This window comes from Lissotriton helveticus, chromosome 6, assembly GCF_964261635.1.
Source record: "Lissotriton helveticus chromosome 6, aLisHel1.1, whole genome shotgun sequence".
Taxonomy (NCBI): domain Eukaryota; kingdom Metazoa; phylum Chordata; class Amphibia; order Caudata; family Salamandridae; genus Lissotriton; species Lissotriton helveticus.
This window is the reverse complement of record NC_136067.1, coordinates 772,556,437-772,575,027: the sequence shown is the minus strand read 5'-3', so window position 1 is coordinate 772,575,027 and position 18,591 is coordinate 772,556,437. Positions and strand designations below refer to the sequence as shown.

At 48.7% G+C, this 18,591-nt stretch overlaps 1 protein-coding gene across 1 annotated transcript in view; it reads right to left on the bottom strand.

The window, feature by feature from the left end:
• The window catches only part of MDN1 (midasin AAA ATPase 1), a 2,221,312-nt gene that overhangs the window by 397,510 nt on the left and 1,805,211 nt on the right, over positions 1-18,591 (bottom strand). The window contains exons 81-82 of the mRNA XM_078648266.1: positions 11,298-11,441; positions 6,311-6,489 (exon numbers count right to left, since the gene is read on the bottom strand). Coding sequence (XP_078504392.1) covers positions 6,311-6,489; positions 11,298-11,441 — 323 coding nt within the window. The remainder of the gene's footprint in view (positions 1-6,310; positions 6,490-11,297; positions 11,442-18,591) is intronic.

Below are 18,591 nucleotides of genomic sequence, written 5' to 3'. Positions count from 1 at the left end.
AAGTGGTGCTGTGATCCTCCCCCAAACACCACATACAAATGAGGTGAGGGTCCGTCGCCGACATAAGACGCCCACACGACGTGCAAGTCTTGAAGCCCGTAGGCATTCGCACACACTGTTCCACAAGTGGTGACAATGGAAGGAAAAAAGAGGGCCCAAACAAGGACCGGATCCGCGTTGCACGCGGAAAAGGAAAAAACTGACGTAGGCGTGCCTTGGGTGTGTGTGTGTCTTATGTGACCTCGCTGACGTCACGTACGCGGACGACGCCTGGGTGGAGTCACGTGGTGTCGCCCCGGCGCGCAGGGATGCTGTGGCAAAAGTTTCCGGATCCAGTCTCACGCCTGGGGATAATTCTACGTGAAGGAATCTGCAGCTAGTAGTTTCTATCAGATACATATGTTAGTTATAGATTCCTTACCTTTAATAATTACCCCCAGGCGTTAAGACTGGATCTGGAGATATTTTTCCTGGCAGTACCCCCGCACGTCGGTAAGTGGCGTCGGTCGACTCCATGTCCGTCGTCGGCGTCGTGTTCTCCGGGATGATGTTGCAGTGTCCACATTGATGCCGCCCCTGTGCGCTGACGACAGTTCTGACACGACTTTCCACGCCAGAAGAGCAGAGCAATGCAAGACACTGACCACTGGTGAGCTAAACTAGGGCCCTGCAAGGGAGTCCCTATCCCCAGAAGTCAGTTCACAGAGCGGGGAGGATGGGTGGGATGGTAAAGAATCTATAACTAACATATGTCGATTACAGCTACATCGTTTCTGAAGGTAAGTAACTTGTTCATCTGAAAGAGATGGTTAGTTATAGATTTCTTACCTTAGAATAGATACCCCAGCAATACCAACCCCGGAGGAGGGTCTGTGAACGAAGTTCACACCAAGAAGTCCTGGAGGACAGAACGGGCAAAATAGCCTTTTGGACTTGACTGTAATGCCTGGTGAAAGTATGCAAGGATGCCCATGTGGCTGCCTGACAGATGTCTAGGAGTGGAACTCCAAGAGCAAGAGCAGTGGTGGGCGCTGTGGCTCTGGTAGAATTAGTACGGAGCACCACAGGTGGTACCTTTTTCGCCATAGCGTAGCAGATTTTTATACAAAGGACAACCCATCTAGAGATAGTCCGCTTTTGAACAGGCCAACCTTTCTTGGCACCCAAATGGCCAACCAAGAGTTGATTGTCTACACGGAAATCTTTCGTGTGTTCAAGATAGAAAGATAGCGCACGCTTGGGGTCCAGACAGTGGAGTCTCTCCTCCTCTTTGGAAGGGTGCAGAGGTGGGAAAAAGGTGGGCAAAGTAATGGTTTGACCAGTGTGAAAGGGCGTTACCACTTTGTAAAGGAACAAAGGCCTTGTCCTAAGCACCACTTTGTCAGGGTGTACAGAGAAGAAAGGGGGCTTAGAAGAAAGGGGGCATAGAAGAAAGGGCTTGGAGCTCACTCACTTTGCAAGCAGAGGTGATGGCAACAAGGAAAGCTGTTTTCATAGTGAGGAGCCTGAGATGACAGTTGTGAAGAGTCTTGAAGGGAGCGCACATAAGGTAGGTTAAGACCCGATTCAAGTCCCATTGGGGCTTTACAAAGGGAGAAGGAGGAAAGAGAAGAGTAATCCCCTTGAAGAATCTCTGTACAATAGGGGACTTGAATAAAGATGGTTGATCTAGAAGCCAAAGGAAGGCAGTGATGGCCGAAAGATAGCCTTTCAGGAGTGCCCAGGGTAGAGCCCTGCTGAGCAAAGAAAGTATATACAACAGGATCTCTGAAAGAGGGGCAGAAGGGGGATCCACAGCCTTTGCTTTGCACCATGCCACAAACTTGTTACATCGACAGGCGTATAACGTCTTAGTGGAGGGACGCCTGGCTGCCAAGAGGACTACAGACTTTCGGAGGAAGGTCAAAATCTATCAACTGTCACCGCTCAATCTCCATGCAAGGAGGTGGAGGGTGGACAGGTTTGGGTGAAGAACCCTCCCCTTCTGCTGCAACAGAAGATCCTCCTAAAGAGGCAGTCTGAGTGGAGGATCAATAGCCATGCTCAGGAGCTCTGGGTACCAATCTCTTCATGCCCAGTCCAGAGCCACAAGAATGACTTGGGCCCGGTCGCGCTTGATCTACTTCAGCACTCTGGGCAGAAGTGGTACAGGCGGAAAGGCGTACAGGAGACCACATCTCCACTCGCGACGAAAAGCATCGCCAAACGAGTGCCGGATTGGAAATTCCTAAGCCCAGAATTGCTGACCTTGCGTGATCTCTTCAGTGGCGAACAGATCTAAACAAGGTTCTCCCCAACACTGAAAGAGACCTTGCACCACCTCTGAGTGAAGAAGCCATTCGTGATCCACCAGGCACCAGCGGCTGAGTTCGTCCGCCCTGGCTTTCAAAGAACCTGCCAGGTGTTGAACCACCAGGGTCATGCCCTGATGTTCCAGCCATGTCCAGAGACGAAGAGCCTCTTCACATGGGGTCCACGACCCCACCCCACCCTGCTTGCTGCAATACCATATAGCGGTGGTGTTGTCTGTGAACACCTGCACAACTTTCCCTTTGAGAAAGGGAAGGAATGCCTTCAGTGCCAGGCAAATTGCTGGAGCTCCAGCAGGTTGATATGGAGCCTGGACTCCGCCAGAGACCAGACACCTCTGATCTCCGTCTCTCCAATATGGGCGCCTCATCCAAGGAGTGATACATCTGTCACCACTGCGAGGTCTGGTTGGGAAAGGGAGAGGGATCTGCCTCGGACCCAAGCTTGGTTCGCTAGTGACCAATGCAGTTGCTGCGCAATCCCCTCCGAGATCATTCTAGACGTAGTTGCGAAGATTGCCCTGCTGCTGCGCCCACTGGAACTTCAGGTCCCACTGCAGAGCCCACATATGCCACCTGGCATGATCCACCAGCAGCATACAGGAGACCATGAGACCCAGCAGCCTCGGAGTCATTCTCCTCGAAATTCAGGATAGAGGCCGAAACATCAGTATCGTAGCCCAAATAGCCCGGACTCGCTGCTCGGGAGGATAGGTCCGAAACTGCACTGTGTCCAGAACAGCTCCGATTAAAAGGAGAGTCTGAGAGGGAGTCAGGTGTGACTTCAGCAAATTGATAGTGAATCCCAGCGAATGCAGGAGGTCCGCTGTAGTCTGGAGGTGGGAGGCGACAGCCTGGGGCGAGCCCGCCTTCAACAGCAAGTCATGGAGATAGGGGGAAGACTGGAACCCGTAGTATGCGCAGATGAGCTGCGATCACCCGAGGGGTATTGGTAATGCCAAAGGGGAGCAGAGTAAACTGAAAATGCTTGTGGCCTACCCTGAACCGTAGGTAATGTCTGTGGGCCGGCAGGACGGGGACATGAAAATAAGCGTCCTGCAAGTCCAACGCCAGTCATCAGGGTCGAGGGTAGATAGGACCTGAGCAAAGGTTAGCATTTTGAACTTCTCATTCCGGAGGAAGCAGTTCAGGGCCCTGAGGTCTAAGATAGGATGCAGGCCTTTATCCTTCTAGGGACCAGAAAGTAGCGGAAATAGCAATCACGACCTACTTCTGGTGTAGCAACCCTCTCAATAGCTACCTTGGCCAAGAGAGCTAAGACTTCATGGTGGAGAAGGGCCAAATGATATTCAGACATGCGATCTAAAGGGGGGTTACACGGAGGGAGGGTTAGTCCCAAAGGGGAGGGAGTAGCCCCTTCGGACTATCTGCAAAACCCACCTGTCTGACATGATGGATTGCCAGTGGGGGAGGTGATGGCGAATCCTGCCACCCACTGGCCGATGAAGGGCCTGAAAGGTCAGACTAGGAGGCTTTGGAGGCTTCTGCCAAGGGGAGGGAGGAGAGGGGGAGGATGGGGCACTGGCCTGCCTGCTGGGTCCCATGTCCGCGGCCACGCAAGGGCGGAGTAGCTTGTGCTGCCCGGTAGGTGGACTGGGCCGCACAAGGCCCTACTGTAGCCACAAAAAGGGCGAAAGGCAGATTGTGGGGACGGGAGGATGCTGCGAGGCCCAAGGATCTGGACGTAGCCCGAGAAAGCTTAAAGTGCTCTAGCGGCGAGTCTGCCTTTTCACCAAAAAGGCGACGGCCATATAAGAGCATGTTCAGCAGAGTTGACTGAACATTCCCTGAAAAACAAGACGTCCTCAACCAGGCGCAGTGCCGAAGAGCTACTGATGTGGCAATCTTTCTGCCCAGTGAGTCAGCGGTATCCAGTCCACAGCGGATTGTGAATTTTGCTGCATCGCTCCCATCTGCCACTGCTTGAGAGAGAACAGCCCGGGCCTCTTCCAGGGACTGAGGCAGCACCTATGCAACTGTTTCCCAGATGGTATGGGAGTATAGGCCCAAGAGGCACGCGGTATTCCCAAACAGCTGCACTAAGATGGAGAAGAGAACATGCGCTTCCCAAGGTAATCCAGCTTCTTGATTTCCCTTTACGTGAGGGGGAGGGGCGGAATGGAATGCGCATTTGGATGAAGAGGCTTGGACCACCAAACTCTCAGGGGAAGGGTGAGGAAAGTGGGATCGTCCGGGGCAAGGCGGTGGCGGGCAATTGTCCGTTCCACAGGAGCCCCTTTGTTGGGCTTGGACCAAGAAGGACGTCAGTGAGGGCTTCATTAAAGGGTAGAAAGGGTTCAGAGGAAGTTGCTGCCGACTTAAGCACCTCCATCAGGAGATTAGTCCTGCCTGTCACTGTAGGGAGCTCCAGACCCAAGGCCTAAGTTGCCCTACGCACCACCACTGCATAGGACTCTCCCTCCTCTGTAGCCACAGTAGGGGGAGAATGCATACCAAGGTCAGGGGAGGTAACCAGACTCCTGTCATCAACTAATTTCTATCTCCAGTCCAGTTCTTCCTGCTGGTCTGCCAAAGGGTCCAGCGAACCCTACCAGGGCAATATGGAAAAACTGGGAGGACCAAGGGAACAAAAGTACCCTCCGGCGTCAGATTCGAAATCGTCCGATGTCGGTCCAGCTCCATCTCGGGGATGAGGATGGGGATGGCGTTGGCCATGGGCAAGGCGGTGCCGGGGAAGTCATCGCCAGGGAAGGTTGAGTAAGGTCGACCGGCATCGATCCGGAACAGGCGTGAATCCACGGGGACACTCCAGCACCGGGGCCGCCAGCATCGAAGGCCCAGGGCCCCCAAATGGCTCCGTGGGGCCTGAAGGCGCACCAGCGGAGTTGGGTTGCCCAAACACACAGTGGAGGGCTTCGTCGAACATACGAAGCTGGGCAAGGGGGCGCTCCAGCTGTTGGAAAGGAGGTGAGGCGCAGCGGCGTACCTGAATCAGCTGCCGGAGACGGAACCTTAGAGTGACAATGCTCTGGGTCCCGCGTCACATCAGATGACCAACCGGGGTGGGGAAGGCGAAGAGTGACAGTGCTTCTTCACCTTTTTCTTATACTTCGACTTACCTGAAAAGTGCGATGACTTGGACGAGGTGTGATGGCTCAGTGCGCTGTTTCGACACCTTCCCCCTCAAGCGGGAGCGGAGCGGATTGCCGGGCTCCAAAACCTTTTGGCATCTCTCCCACAAAGACTTCAGGTTTATAGCCTGACAGTCGGAGCACAACTTTGAGTCGTGGTCACACTCCAATCACCAAAGGCATACGAGGTGTGGCTCAGTCACGGACATCAGTTTGTGACAGGGGTCAAAAGGCTTGAAGCCGGTCTGACGATGTGACATCCCTCACGCACCAGGAGTCGAAGACTCGAAAAAGAGATCAACAAAAGTCAAAAAAGTTTAGGCAAAAAATGACTAAGGGCCAAGCTCTCTCCAGATCTGTGCTAGACTGGCGTGGAAAAAGAAAGAACTGAAGTCAGCACGCAGGGGCAGCATCTATGTAGACACCGAGACGTCATCCTGGCGAACACGACACCGGCGACGGACACAGATTTGACTGACCCCACCTGACGCGCAGAGGTACTGCTAAGGAAAAAAGTCTCTGGATCCAGTCAGATGCCTGGGGGTAATTCGAAGGCAAGGAATCTATAATGAACAGTCTCCTTCAGATATCCACTTTTTAACACTGAAACATCAACATCGAGTAAGGACAATCATTTTAATACAATGGATATAGTTAAGCAATTTGTAGTTTAATATAAAACGTGTGTGCCTAGTTTATTTCTAATAGTTTATAGCATTCCATTTGGTCAATAACAATTATACAAGTTTGTATTATTCTATGTACAACATAAAAAAGGGTACCCACCCATTTCTTTGGTAGGGGTATGTACAAATCTTATTGCAGTTGCCATTTTTATTATAAAAAAATTGCACCGTCTCAATCACAGATCCAGAATAGAATACTAACCTTGTGCTTCTCTGGTGGACAGTCCTCACAATACAACTTTAGTTTCTCTAGGAGCTCAGAAACAGCAGAGATTATTTTCTGCACTTGTAAAGAGCGGATGTCAGAGGTGAGATCATCTGAAAGCAGTTTTGTAAGGTGGCCGGGCTTCAGGATCTCCAAAAATGCTTTTTCTTCATTCACTACAAAGAAGAAGGAATAGTTAACTTGTCTATAACTCTTTATAACACTCGCATGAAAACATTTACTTTGACCAATCATTGTTTCTGTTAGAAATGGAGGTCTCTAGTTGACAGAGGTAAATACCTTTGTCCAAATAGGGACCCTTGCCTCTTGACAGGGTAAGGGAGATACACACTTTAGATAACCCCTGCTCACCCCTTGGGTAGCTTGGCACGTGCAGACAGGCTTATCCCAAAGGCAATGTGTAAAGTATTTGTACTCAAAACACACAGTAATACAGTGATAGCACCACAAATGGACACCACACCAGTTTAGAAAAATAGAGTATCTTTATATAAACTCAACAAGACCAAAACAACAACAATCCAACATACAGGTAATAAAATATTACTTTTAGAACAGTATTGCAAAAATAAAGCTTGTAGAAATAAAATAGCCTCAAGTGGAGCTATTTCGACATCGTGACAGCAATAAATCCAAAGTACGGTGCTGACCGCAAGGAGCGCTGCGTTGAGCACGGGGTCACACAAACCCTTAAACAAACAGTACCATGGGAACGAAGTCTACGATGATGCACGGCGTCGTGGAGGTGAGGTGCCGAGGCTGGCTCCTTGGCTGCCACGGGGGAGGCAAGTGTAGTCGAGGACACAACGTGCTGTGTTCCGGACAGGGGAAGATGGTTGCATCGGCGGTGACGCGTCGGTTCCAGTGACAATGCAAAGTCAGCAGTTCGTGGAGTCACCCTCGACTGTTATCTGTGCCGCAATAACAGGATGCAGGCGATGGTGGAGTTGGTGTGAGTGCTGGCATCGGGAAATGCTGATAACTGTAGGCGTCGGAGCTGCGGTGCAGACTGGGCGGTGCGTCGTTTACTTCATTAGCGGTGCCCTGGTGCAGTTCACGGCAACGGGGACCGTTTTTTTTTTTTTTTTTTTTTTTTTTTACTTTTCTTAGGTTTCTTCCAGCTCCCAACAGCAGGAAAAACGTCCAGGGGCCCAAAACTGGAATAGTCACCTCTTGGCAGGTCAAAACTCTCAGCAATAGAGTTCAGGAGAGCTGGGGGTGATGTCTTGGTGTCCCTGAGACTTCAGAACAGGAGGCTAACACACTCAGGGCCTTGGAGATTCTTCTGGGTGAGTTGCTCCCTCGGTGGGCCCAATGGCCAGCAAGACCAAGTACCAGGTTGATGCAGTCAGTGGCTGCAGCTGTATGGGAATGGCTCCACCACCGCAAGGGAGATGCAGCTTGGCTGTTGAAGGTGTGAATAGTCCTCCAAGGGTTTGGGAGGCTGTTCAGCTTCTGGATGAGTAGACCTTTGCGATTGTCACGGCGCAAGCAGCCAGGCAGTGTTTGGTGCCAATCTTGGTGCAGGGCCTCTGTTCTTCCAACAAATCCCAAGTATACTAATCTGATTTCCTGTTGTCAGGGGAACCCAATAATACTGAGGTTAGGTGGGTTTAGGGGAGTGTAGGGTAGTCGCAAATAGGCTACTTACCCCTGGGGTGACCACAGATCCTTTATGACCACTTCCTCCTGGGGAGAGTGGGCACAATCCTGACCCAGAGTTCCAGGTTTTACCATATTCAAAAGGGTGAAACCCTTCCTTGGCTGTCCACTTCATGTGGACCACTTTAGGGGTGTGCCTAGCCGGAAAGTGTGGCACGACTGCTGCCTAACTAATTGGTGCCAAATGGGCCCCAGTGCAGGGGTTGATCCTCAGGTCTGGGAGGAAGTAGCCGTTGCAGATCAAGGGCAGCAGAGACATTGAAGCCTCTGTCAAAGTCATGCCAATTAACTAGCCATCCTGTTGGAGGAGTTGTGATCACCTTCCACCGGATCAGGTATTGCTTCGGACTTCTGAGAGTGCGGGCTCTCACCTACAGGGTGTCAAACTAGTCTGCGGTGTCAGGCTGGAAGGTACCAGTCAGCCAGCACAGTAGAAGGCTAGTAGCTTTGAGAGGGCACCTGTAAGGTGCCCTCTGAGTGCATGTCATAATAAATCTAGTACTGGCATCAGTACAGATGTATTAAGACCAGGATTTTGATACCAAACATTATTGGTTTCATTGCAGCCATCACGTAGCTGGGTAACTTGTAATGACCAATGCCAAGTACATGTCCTTCAGATAGCTGCCTTATTACTTGCAAAATGTAATAATGGAACTAGCTATCACAAGGGCTCATGCAGATGTGCCCTCAAATATAATACAATGTACCCTGCCATAGCGCTCTAAGGCCTGTAGTAGAGTGACTTACATATAGTAAATGCAGTGTACCATGGCATGGCACTCAGGAGTTGTGCCATGTTATGTTTTCAAAATGGTTTGCACCATTTGAAGCATCCTGCAATGGCAGGCTGCATGCAGTTTTTGTGTGATTTCCTTTGGTTGGCATAATACATGCTGCAACTCATAGGGACCCTCTTTTGAACCCAGGCCCTGGGGACCAGAGGTACTATTTACTAGGGACATGCAGGGGTCCTAAAGTCCTTGCCAATTATGTTTACAATTAGACATTTACCTTGTTTCAAGGGAAAGAGCACTCACTGGCACTGGGGATCTGGTTAACAGGGACTGTGCACCTTCCATCTAAAAGCATCAGTACAAGGGCAAAAAGTGGGGGTGACCATGTCAAAAAGAGGCCCTTTCCAAGAGTGAGGGCTTGCTGGGTCATCCAGCACTGGGTGTTGAAGCCTGACTCAAGGGTCGTTACCTGTTGTGACTTGATGCCCTACTCCAGTAAAAGCATTGCTACACCTTTGCACATTTTAGGGAACCTAGCCTTTGGATTAAGTGCAAGAGCTGCAGACGTTGGCTTGGTTCTTGAGTGAGGGCCAAAAGGTTTTAGAGCTGAACCTCTGCTTTTTTTTTGCACATCACCAGAGACGTTCAAAGAAATTATATTGGGGAATGCTGGAGGGCCTGCTTCTTCAGTCTTGAGAGGGTATCATTCCCTAAAGACATTGAGATTGTGGGCGAGCATCAGTACTGCATCTTATGATGCACACAGTCTCTCATGCTCTGGTACCTCAGTGTCTTCTTACAGCAGAAGGTGGTGCAGAAGTCACAGGAAGTGTGGTCGGGAGGAGAGTCAAAGGTTGAAAACACTGCGTTGATCCAATCAAAGGTTATTTGATGTTTCAACAAAGGAAGAATTGGAAGAACTTGTGCTGCATTTCTTTTCTAGACATTCGCCGATGAAACGACCTGTGTTTTGGTTGGTTGGTCAGTGATAGAGTAACCATCATGAGATGCCGAAGGATCTCGAAACAGTGGTTGGTATGGGAATACAGGTAGCAGGCCACTGAATGAGTCGCTTAGGAGACTGCTTTGTGGAGAGGCTTCACTGGTTATCGTCATAACCAAAGATGTGGAACAGCTGGAACTGAAAGGGCAGCACAAACGAGTCGGTGTCTGAACTTGTACTTGAAAAGTCCAAACCTAATTGCAAAACAAAATATCAGGCGGAGTCTGTATCCTTGTTCATTGTGGAGGAGTCTCAACAGGTCTTTTGACTTTAAGGTCTTGAAACCAACAAGTTACTTGTGGTTCTAGTTCTTGACCATGGGCATTTTCGCTGAATTCATAAAATCCTCACACTCCTCACAGGATTCAGGCCCCCAGTTTTGAATTTTGGCTTCTTGTTAAGATCTCTGGTATTCAAAAACTAACAGCCTCGATGTCTCACTGCTGGGCATGAGGGAATAGGGGAGAATTCTGGAAGTCTTTACATTAAGCTGTCACGTTTTCACAGCTCTGTTATATGTTATAATTTTAACTGCTTTTTTAAATATTCACTGCTGTGCCATGTTTTAATCAAATATGCTTTTTTCTTTCAATTTGGCTAATTGAATGTTAAAAAAGTAACAGCAATGGAGTGCCTAATCAGACATTTTTGGGGGAAAATACAACTGTTGACATGTTTTCCAGGAATATCGCACGTGTACAGAGGTATTCTACCTTTTGCTAATTTCAGAGAGAATCCCATGGTGAATAAGTCTCATTCCCTCGGTCCATTACACTGCTTTTAGGAAAGTTCGAGTGGCCTGGATGTCAGATGGTAAAGTTTGGTGAGCACACTTAAGACATACCGGTGGTTGACAAAGGTCTTTGCATTATATTCTGGCCTTGAGACAAAGGCAGTAAAGTGTTCTGGGACAAGTGATGATAGACAACTTTTTTACAGTCAAACTTTATTTGTTTTAAGGTCAATAATAAGGTGTTTTGCGGTGCTGTTAATTTAATTTGCCCAAGCATGTGGTAGTCAGGGAGGTCTTCAAGGTCATTATAATAAGCAACATAGAAGTTGATTAGGTTGTCCATACACATGGCAAATTTATAGGCATGGAATTATATCTGGATTGCCTTAATTAGCTTAATTTGGTAATTGGTTGATCTGACCACAGCTGCTATTGGTGCAGAGAGACTAAGGATGCATCCATTGGGCCTTCAATTTTATTTGGGGTTCCTTCTGCCAAGATAATGGGAAGGTGGGTGGGGCACAAGGTGTCTATCTTTTTTTTTTTAAAAAGAGGCGTGAGGTCTTTTGGTATTTCAAATTTGAAAGCTTGATGGTTTTACTTAATGGCTCTATTCATGCTGGGTGATTCGATACCTTCAAGAATCTGACACACAAATTAACCTAAATATTACACATGCTTTAAGAGGAGACTTGCGACTTTGCAATCCATGGAACACTTTAATTCAATGTCTTCACCAAGACCAAAAACAGTTGTCAAGAAACAAGCATTTCTTGGATGTACTTCGGTGTACACTAGAACCAGTAATTAATATGAACATAACCTCACCTTCCTCCGCGCTTGCAGGAATCTTTTCTTTCTCTTTTTCACTGTTCCTTTCAACCAGACTCTGTATTGCACAGAGGACGGAGAGTATAGTGGATTCCACTTCTTCAGAGAAACCCTCCACATACTTATCCAACTTTTGTTTTCCTGTGAATTAAAACAATAAAAACATGAAATTGAGGATTCTATAACAACAGTTTAATTTTATGACCTGCTATAAAACAGTCTGCTGTAATAGCAACCCCTTTTCTTACTAACATTCCTACCTATTTAGATGACTGCAGCTAAACTGAATCTCGTGTAAGATCATTGACATTGTGTGCTATGGGTATGTCACATATACATTTGATTCAGCTTTGGTATTGCTGAGCTAAGGCACTCTCCCAATTACATTCACACAAACTGCTTGCAATGTTTTCTAAAACTTTCTTTGATTTTAGGGTACACGTGTTGAACATACTCCGTGTTTATGTACAGTGTCTGTAGCAATGCCGACGAGGCAGCTATGCAACCTTATGGATTATTTAATCTAAACTCCCCACACAGAAATACACCTTATGCATCTGCAAATATACTATAAATACATATGTTCAAAGTGTAACGTGCTTCTATGTGTATCGTCCGATCTATTATATAATGATAATGAGTATATAATGGTTATGAGTGTAATAAGGCAAACACAAGGAGATGATGGACGAAGCGCTGAAACTTTTCAAGCAACACCCCCCCCTTAGGTGGTAAGAGATACCTGTTGCATCTGAGGCCTGGTGGTTGGGGAACCACTCCCTCGGTGCATCATGGGCAAGGACAAGCCAGCTCTTAAAATCCACCAAACACCGTCACCCAATATACCACACTGCAGCACACCACCCAAAGAATAACACTGCACACGGGTCCGAGTGATGTTGGGGAAACAGCAGAGGGGGAAGTCTAGCCTTCCTGGGCTGCCTTCCAGGCTGCGATCCAAGGCTCCAGGACCAAAGTAGAACACAAAACCGAGACAGTGTTCATTGATGTTAATCTGTTGCCGGCAGATCTGCGGAAAGTTGCGTGCAAAGTCACAACGGCAGCGGGTAACATTGCAGAACTGCAGGGGGAGGTGGTTGCCCTCAAACATCCAACGGCTCAGATGACTACAATCACAAAGGACTTGAAAAGATGGGTGGAGGATGCAGAGGGCTGCTCCCGACGTAGTAACAACCGCGTCCTAGGGTTTCCGGAGAGAGTGGAGGGGGGACTCCGCAGAAAAGTTCCCGGTGGACTGGGTGCAGACAGAACTCAACCTGCCGGGCCTCTCCGAATTCTTCCTCGTTGAGCGGGCGCACAGAGTGTTGGTGCAGCGGGCTCCCCGAGGTCCATAATCACCAAAAACCGCAACTTTCACAACCAGGAATACATCCTGCGGACTGCCCGCGAGCCCCTCTCTTTGACAACAGCAAAATAACCATCTATTGGCACTACACTAAGCAGGTGCAGGAGCAGCGCAAACCCTTTCGTGATGACAAAAAGAAATTGAGGGAGCTCCAACTACACTTGTTGCTGTACTAGCTAAAACTGAAAGCCCTAGCTTAAGGGAAGGAGAACTTCCTTGGCAGCCTGAAGGAAGTGTGAGAATGGTTAGAAATCTATGGAGAGGTGCTGCCACCGCACTCCGGACACAGCCAAAAACGAACCTGGGGCACCCTTGCCAGGGAAGGATCTCTTTGCTGCAGTCTGACCAGGGATTATCCTAGCAGCACCATGCTGGTGGACTGGAGGGTCACTGTTCGTGAGGATGGCACCATGCAGCTCAGTACAGTGGAGACATGAGACAGTGCAGGATGTCAACATGCTGCGAGTGGCTGATGGGACTGCAACTGGGGCCACGAGTCCTGTGCCTAACATCCTGTTTGCCCAGGAGGAGGGAGGGTGGTTGTGGTGATGCCTGAGTGGGACAGTGGGCACTGGTATTATTTGGTTGGTATGATGGTGTGGATGGAGAGAGTCGGATGGGGCCAGATTGCTGGGAGGTGTTGGTGCAGGGAGTGACAGCATTGTATGCTTATGGGATTCCTGGGATTGTCGTGCTGCCCACAAAGGCCTGATAGCCTGCAAACTAAACTTAGCAGTGGCATGGGTAATAGCTGGTGAAGCATGACTTGGGTTGTCTGGTCACAGGATTGCCTTAATTAAAGCTGTATCACTAGCTGAGAAGCTTACCAGAGAAGTGAGTTTCCTGTCCCTGTTGGGATGGCTGTGATGCTGTGGAGGTCCTACAAAACATGCGTGGGTTGGGAAACGATAGTCGTAAGGTCGAACTATGTTGGTCTGTGGGGAGGCGCCTGGGGGTGGAGCGCATTTTGTTGTGCATTGCACATTTATGTATCAAAGTTTGCAGCTGTCAATGGGACTAGCACATGATGGGGAAGTAAGGGGCTACTACTAGATGCTGCAAATGAGTTACTGGGGCTGCCCTTAAACTCCTGACGTGGAACGTCAGAGGTTTGGGAAGATATTCTAAGTGGTATTGACGGTAAACTTGGTAAACCGGCATAAGTCTCCATAACCTGCCTACAGGAAACACACCTTGAAGATGTAGGTGCTATATGTCTAGCTATAAAATGGCAAGGGCAGGTGTTCCACTCCTCATACTCAAAGTATGCCATTTGGGTTGCACTGGGGTTCCTGTTCTCTCTCACGTATATGGAGGCTGACATGGGTGGTCTGGTTGTCCTGCTGCAGTGAACACTGGACGGACAAGACTTAACCAACTTGAACACACATGCCCAAAACAATGTCTCCATGTTTTTTCAAAACATTCAAGACTTGTGAATCCATGACGTAGACATGCCACTCCTGTAGCTGGGTTATTTTAAAAGCATATTGGATGCCAACGTGGTCAGGGCACCTCCTAGGATGGATACCAAGCATTTAAGGACAGCTGTGCTTCGCGGGGCGATGCAAAACATGGACTTTGACAATATTTGGTGGCTGAGCCACTCGGTTCAGTGAGTGTTAGCCTGGTATTCCACCACACATAATACTTACAGTAAACTGGATACGATACTGGTGGCAGGCTTCCCAAGGGTGGAAGACATTGAGGTGACTCACCTTGCATGCTTCCTCTCAGATCACTCTCCAATCAGCTGTGCCGTGAAGTGGGGAGCAGGAGGCTCGGTCCTGGAATCCTGGAGGACCCGGCAGGAAGAGAGGCACTCTTGAAGGTGTTGTTGGATTACATGACAATGAACTGGGGTACAACGACCAGTAGGGCTACTGAATGGGAGGCCCTAAAAGTGGTATTGAGGAGCACTTGAATGGGCTTAACCTGTGGAATGCATAGGCAGCTTCAGTAGGAGCTCATGAGGGGAAAACAGTGCTGGCCTCGCTGCAGGCTGGGGAGCAAACGCATCTGGATGCATGTGGAAGGGAGCAGATAGTGTTTAGGCGCATAGCGGTCATGTGGGACTGTCAGGACAAATATACGTTTAAGCAATACAAGCAGAGACTGCACAGGGCGGGGGATAAGTCAGGTTGGCTACTAGAATGGATACACCGCAGGGAGCACCTGACCCAGCTGACCACACCGGATATCGTTGGATACCACCAGGGGATCCCGATATAACCTCAGATCGATATGACTCATTACTGGATTATCTGGAAGCCACGCGGCTTGCGCCCCTGGCTGACCAGTCCCTCGATGCTCCCATCGTTCTGGAAGAACTTTGTACAGCCTTGAGTATAGTTTCGTGGGCAAAGGCTCCGGTAGTGATGGCATTCTGCCCGAGTGCCATTAAGAGTACTTGACAACGATCATGGTGGGACTCCTGGAGTTGCTCCTGGAGCAAATGAATACAGTGTACTGCCTCCGTCCATGAGGAAGGGAGAGATCTGCATGTTCCCCAAACCATGGGGTATTGAGTCTGACCCTGCCGCTTATTGGCCGCTCACTATGATTAATGCGGATGTGAAAATATTATGCAAGTTGCTTGTCAACCGACTAGCACCCCACATGTCTCAGCTGATACACGAGGCCCAGTATGGGTTAATTCCTGGTTGGAACACCGGTATGAATCTTCAACACTTGACTAATGTTCTCCATGAAGTGGAGCATCGGGATGAGGAACTGGCATTGGTCTCTATTGACCTAGAAAAAGCCTTCCACATGATGGACTGGGGTTATCTGCTCGAAGTGCTGAGAGTTATGGGATTTAGTCCTCAGTTTCGCGGATGAGTTTGACTGCATTACACCTATCCCTGCACCAGAGTGCATGTGGGTATGTCAAAGTCGGTCGGAAGCGTGTGCACTGGAGCGGGGACACAGCAAGGTTGACCCCTTTCGCTGCTCCTGTTTGCATTAGCAATAAAACCCCTAAAAATATGGGCGCTTTGGAGACTGTGGGACTGGGGCATACGTCTGGGGGATGCTCACCACAATCTCGTTCTATGCAGATGACATGCTTTTTTATATTTCTTCTCCACATGTAGCGCTGCCCATACTGTTGCAACTCTTAGATGAGTTTGAAGACCTGTCTGGTTTCAGTCTCAACCGCAATAAATCTCTGCTATTTCCGCCGGCTTTCTTGGTCGGTTCACCATTGGATCACCTCCTGAGCCTGAGATTGTGTTGGGAATTGGCACAGTTTCGATATCTGGGGATATAGGTGACCCATACTGAGATACACAAGCCAAGCATTAATATGGGTAGGGTCCTGGATACCATACATAAGTTGGTGCGTTTTGGAGCACATTGCCATTACAACTGATGGGCAGACTTGCTGTGTCTAAAATGGTGTTGTTGCTGGGATGCCTGTATACTCTTCAGAACTTGCCCTGTCCCATAACCAAAAAAGTGTTTAATCAGTTGAACTCCGCTCCTATATCATTATTGTGGGCAGGTTGCTGCATGAGGGTGGCCTTGACCACATTAACCAGACAATACGAGGAGGGGGGCTTGGAGGTGCCTAGACTTGATCAATATTATTATGCCGCACAACATGTAGCTAGGTGGCTGAATGAGGAGACAACAGGGAGAAGCGCCTACTGACAGGGCTAGTGGCCACCGATTACCTACCAGTGGCATTAATGGAGAGGGCAGGAGTAGCCAGGGATCTGCCCTATGCTCTTCGCCAGACAGCGCAAATACGGCAACGTTATTTAGAAGTGGTCATGAAGCACACTCCGTTCGACAGAGAACTCACTATCTGAATACTGGAGCCGGTGCAGCAAATGATAGACAATGTGTCTTTTAAGGCGTGGAGCGACGGTGGCTACACTATGTTGAGGACCAGTATCCCAGCGAGTTTTTCATCTCTTTTCAACAAGCCTGCAAGGACTTTGTATTAGGACCAGTGAACTTTTTGCAACACGCTGGACTGACTGAGATGGCCAAATTGGCCTGGCCGACATATCCTGCTACACCTCAGTCCACACAAACGCTGAAAGTCTTACTGTCCAGCGGTGCAGGTCCCCACTTGATTACACTTCTATATAGGGCAATAAAAATGGATGCGGCGGGCTCATCGCTCTGGGCGCCCGCCACATTGGATACAGACTTGGAGTCTCCATTAGACAGATAGTGGACTGCCATTTGTGAACTCACGCACAAGGTGTCTTGCAACATCTGCTTTAAGCTGGGGCACTACAACTTCCTCCACAGGACTTAATATGACTCATAAAAGTCTCCAATGCATAACCACCATCCAACCGGACACTTGCCTGCCCTGCCAGGCCAGCAGGGCGGACTTATTACATCTGGCATGGCGATGCCGGTCGGTGCAGGATTTCTGGGCGCAGGTAGTGACAGACTTAAAGGACTACGTTTCTAATACATGACCACAAACCATTACATTGCTTGTTGGGCTATGATACAAAGGGTCGTTAGATGGATTACAAATTCCTACAACTGTCACTAGTTCTGGCCCGGAGTAGAGTAGCCATCACCTGCAGTGGTCAACGTGTCCCCCCTCCCCTAGTCGAACAATAGTACAAGGACATACACTAGTGGACACTGGCTGTAGAGGTGCACATGGAGCTGATTAGGCATGACAAAAAAATGGAGGACGACCTCCAGGTATGGATTGATGTGTGTGATATATTCTTAGACCCACGTGCAGCCACAGCATCTGCGGATGACAATGATACGGGCGCGAGTGGGGATGATGACTCTACTCCAGATGGAGACGATTGACCCCAGTAATGTTTGGTTGTTTAGATCTGTGCACTTGGTGTATTGCTAGGCACCATGGTGTACTGGAGATAAGCTAGTCCGATCATTTGTTGGCCGACTGTTTGTGCTATTTATTACCAACTGCCCTGCGCACAGTATCAACCATACTGCTGTCTTTTGCTTAATAAAACTGAAGAATAAAGGTCTTAAAAAAAATAATGGTAATAAACAGCACGTTACACTCAGCGGCTCAATGTATAGTTCATGGCATGCTACGTTTTCATGTAGATACATTTCTAACGTACCATAAAACTTAACCAGAGCACAAGGGTTAAATCCATCAGATGATAAAAATCAAACTTACTAGCACGTTTCATCAGTTAATTCTCTAAAAAGATTCTATAGTGAAATCTGCTTTGCATTAGGCAGTGTTTTCTCACTTTGATTGTGGTCTACATTGGCACAATCATAATAAACGACTGAAGAACAAGTTACTTACATTCGGTAATGATATATCTGTAAGAGACATAGATTAGTTATGGATTCCTCACCTTAGAATTACCCCCAGGCAACAGACTGGAACCGGAGAATTTTTCTTCAGCATTACCCCTGGGCATTGGTCGACTCAGCGTTCATCGCTGGCGTCGTGGTCGCCGGAACGACGTCACAGTATCTACTTAGACACCGTCCCTGCGCGCTGACGTCAGTTCTTTACACGACATTCCACGCCAAAAGCGCAGAGCTATGCATGACACTGACCACTGGTGCACAAATCTAGGGCCCTGAAGGGAAGTCCCTTACCCTAGAAGTCAGATCGTAGAACGGGGAGGATGAGTGGGGTGCTGAGGAATCCATAACTAATCTATGTCTCTTACAGATATATCGTTACAGAAGGTAAGTAACTTGTTCATCTGAAAGATACGATTAGATATGGATTCCTCACCTTCGAATAGATGCACAAGTTACTACTTGTGTAACGATATATCTGTAAGAGACATTAGTTAGTGATAGATTCCTTACCTTAGAATATCCCCAGGAGTCCAGGAAGTTTTGCTTAGCAGTACCCTTGCGCGTCAGTAGGTGGCGACGTGCAGCTCCGTGTCTGTCGCTGGCGTCATATGCGCCGAGATGACGTCCTGGAGACTACTT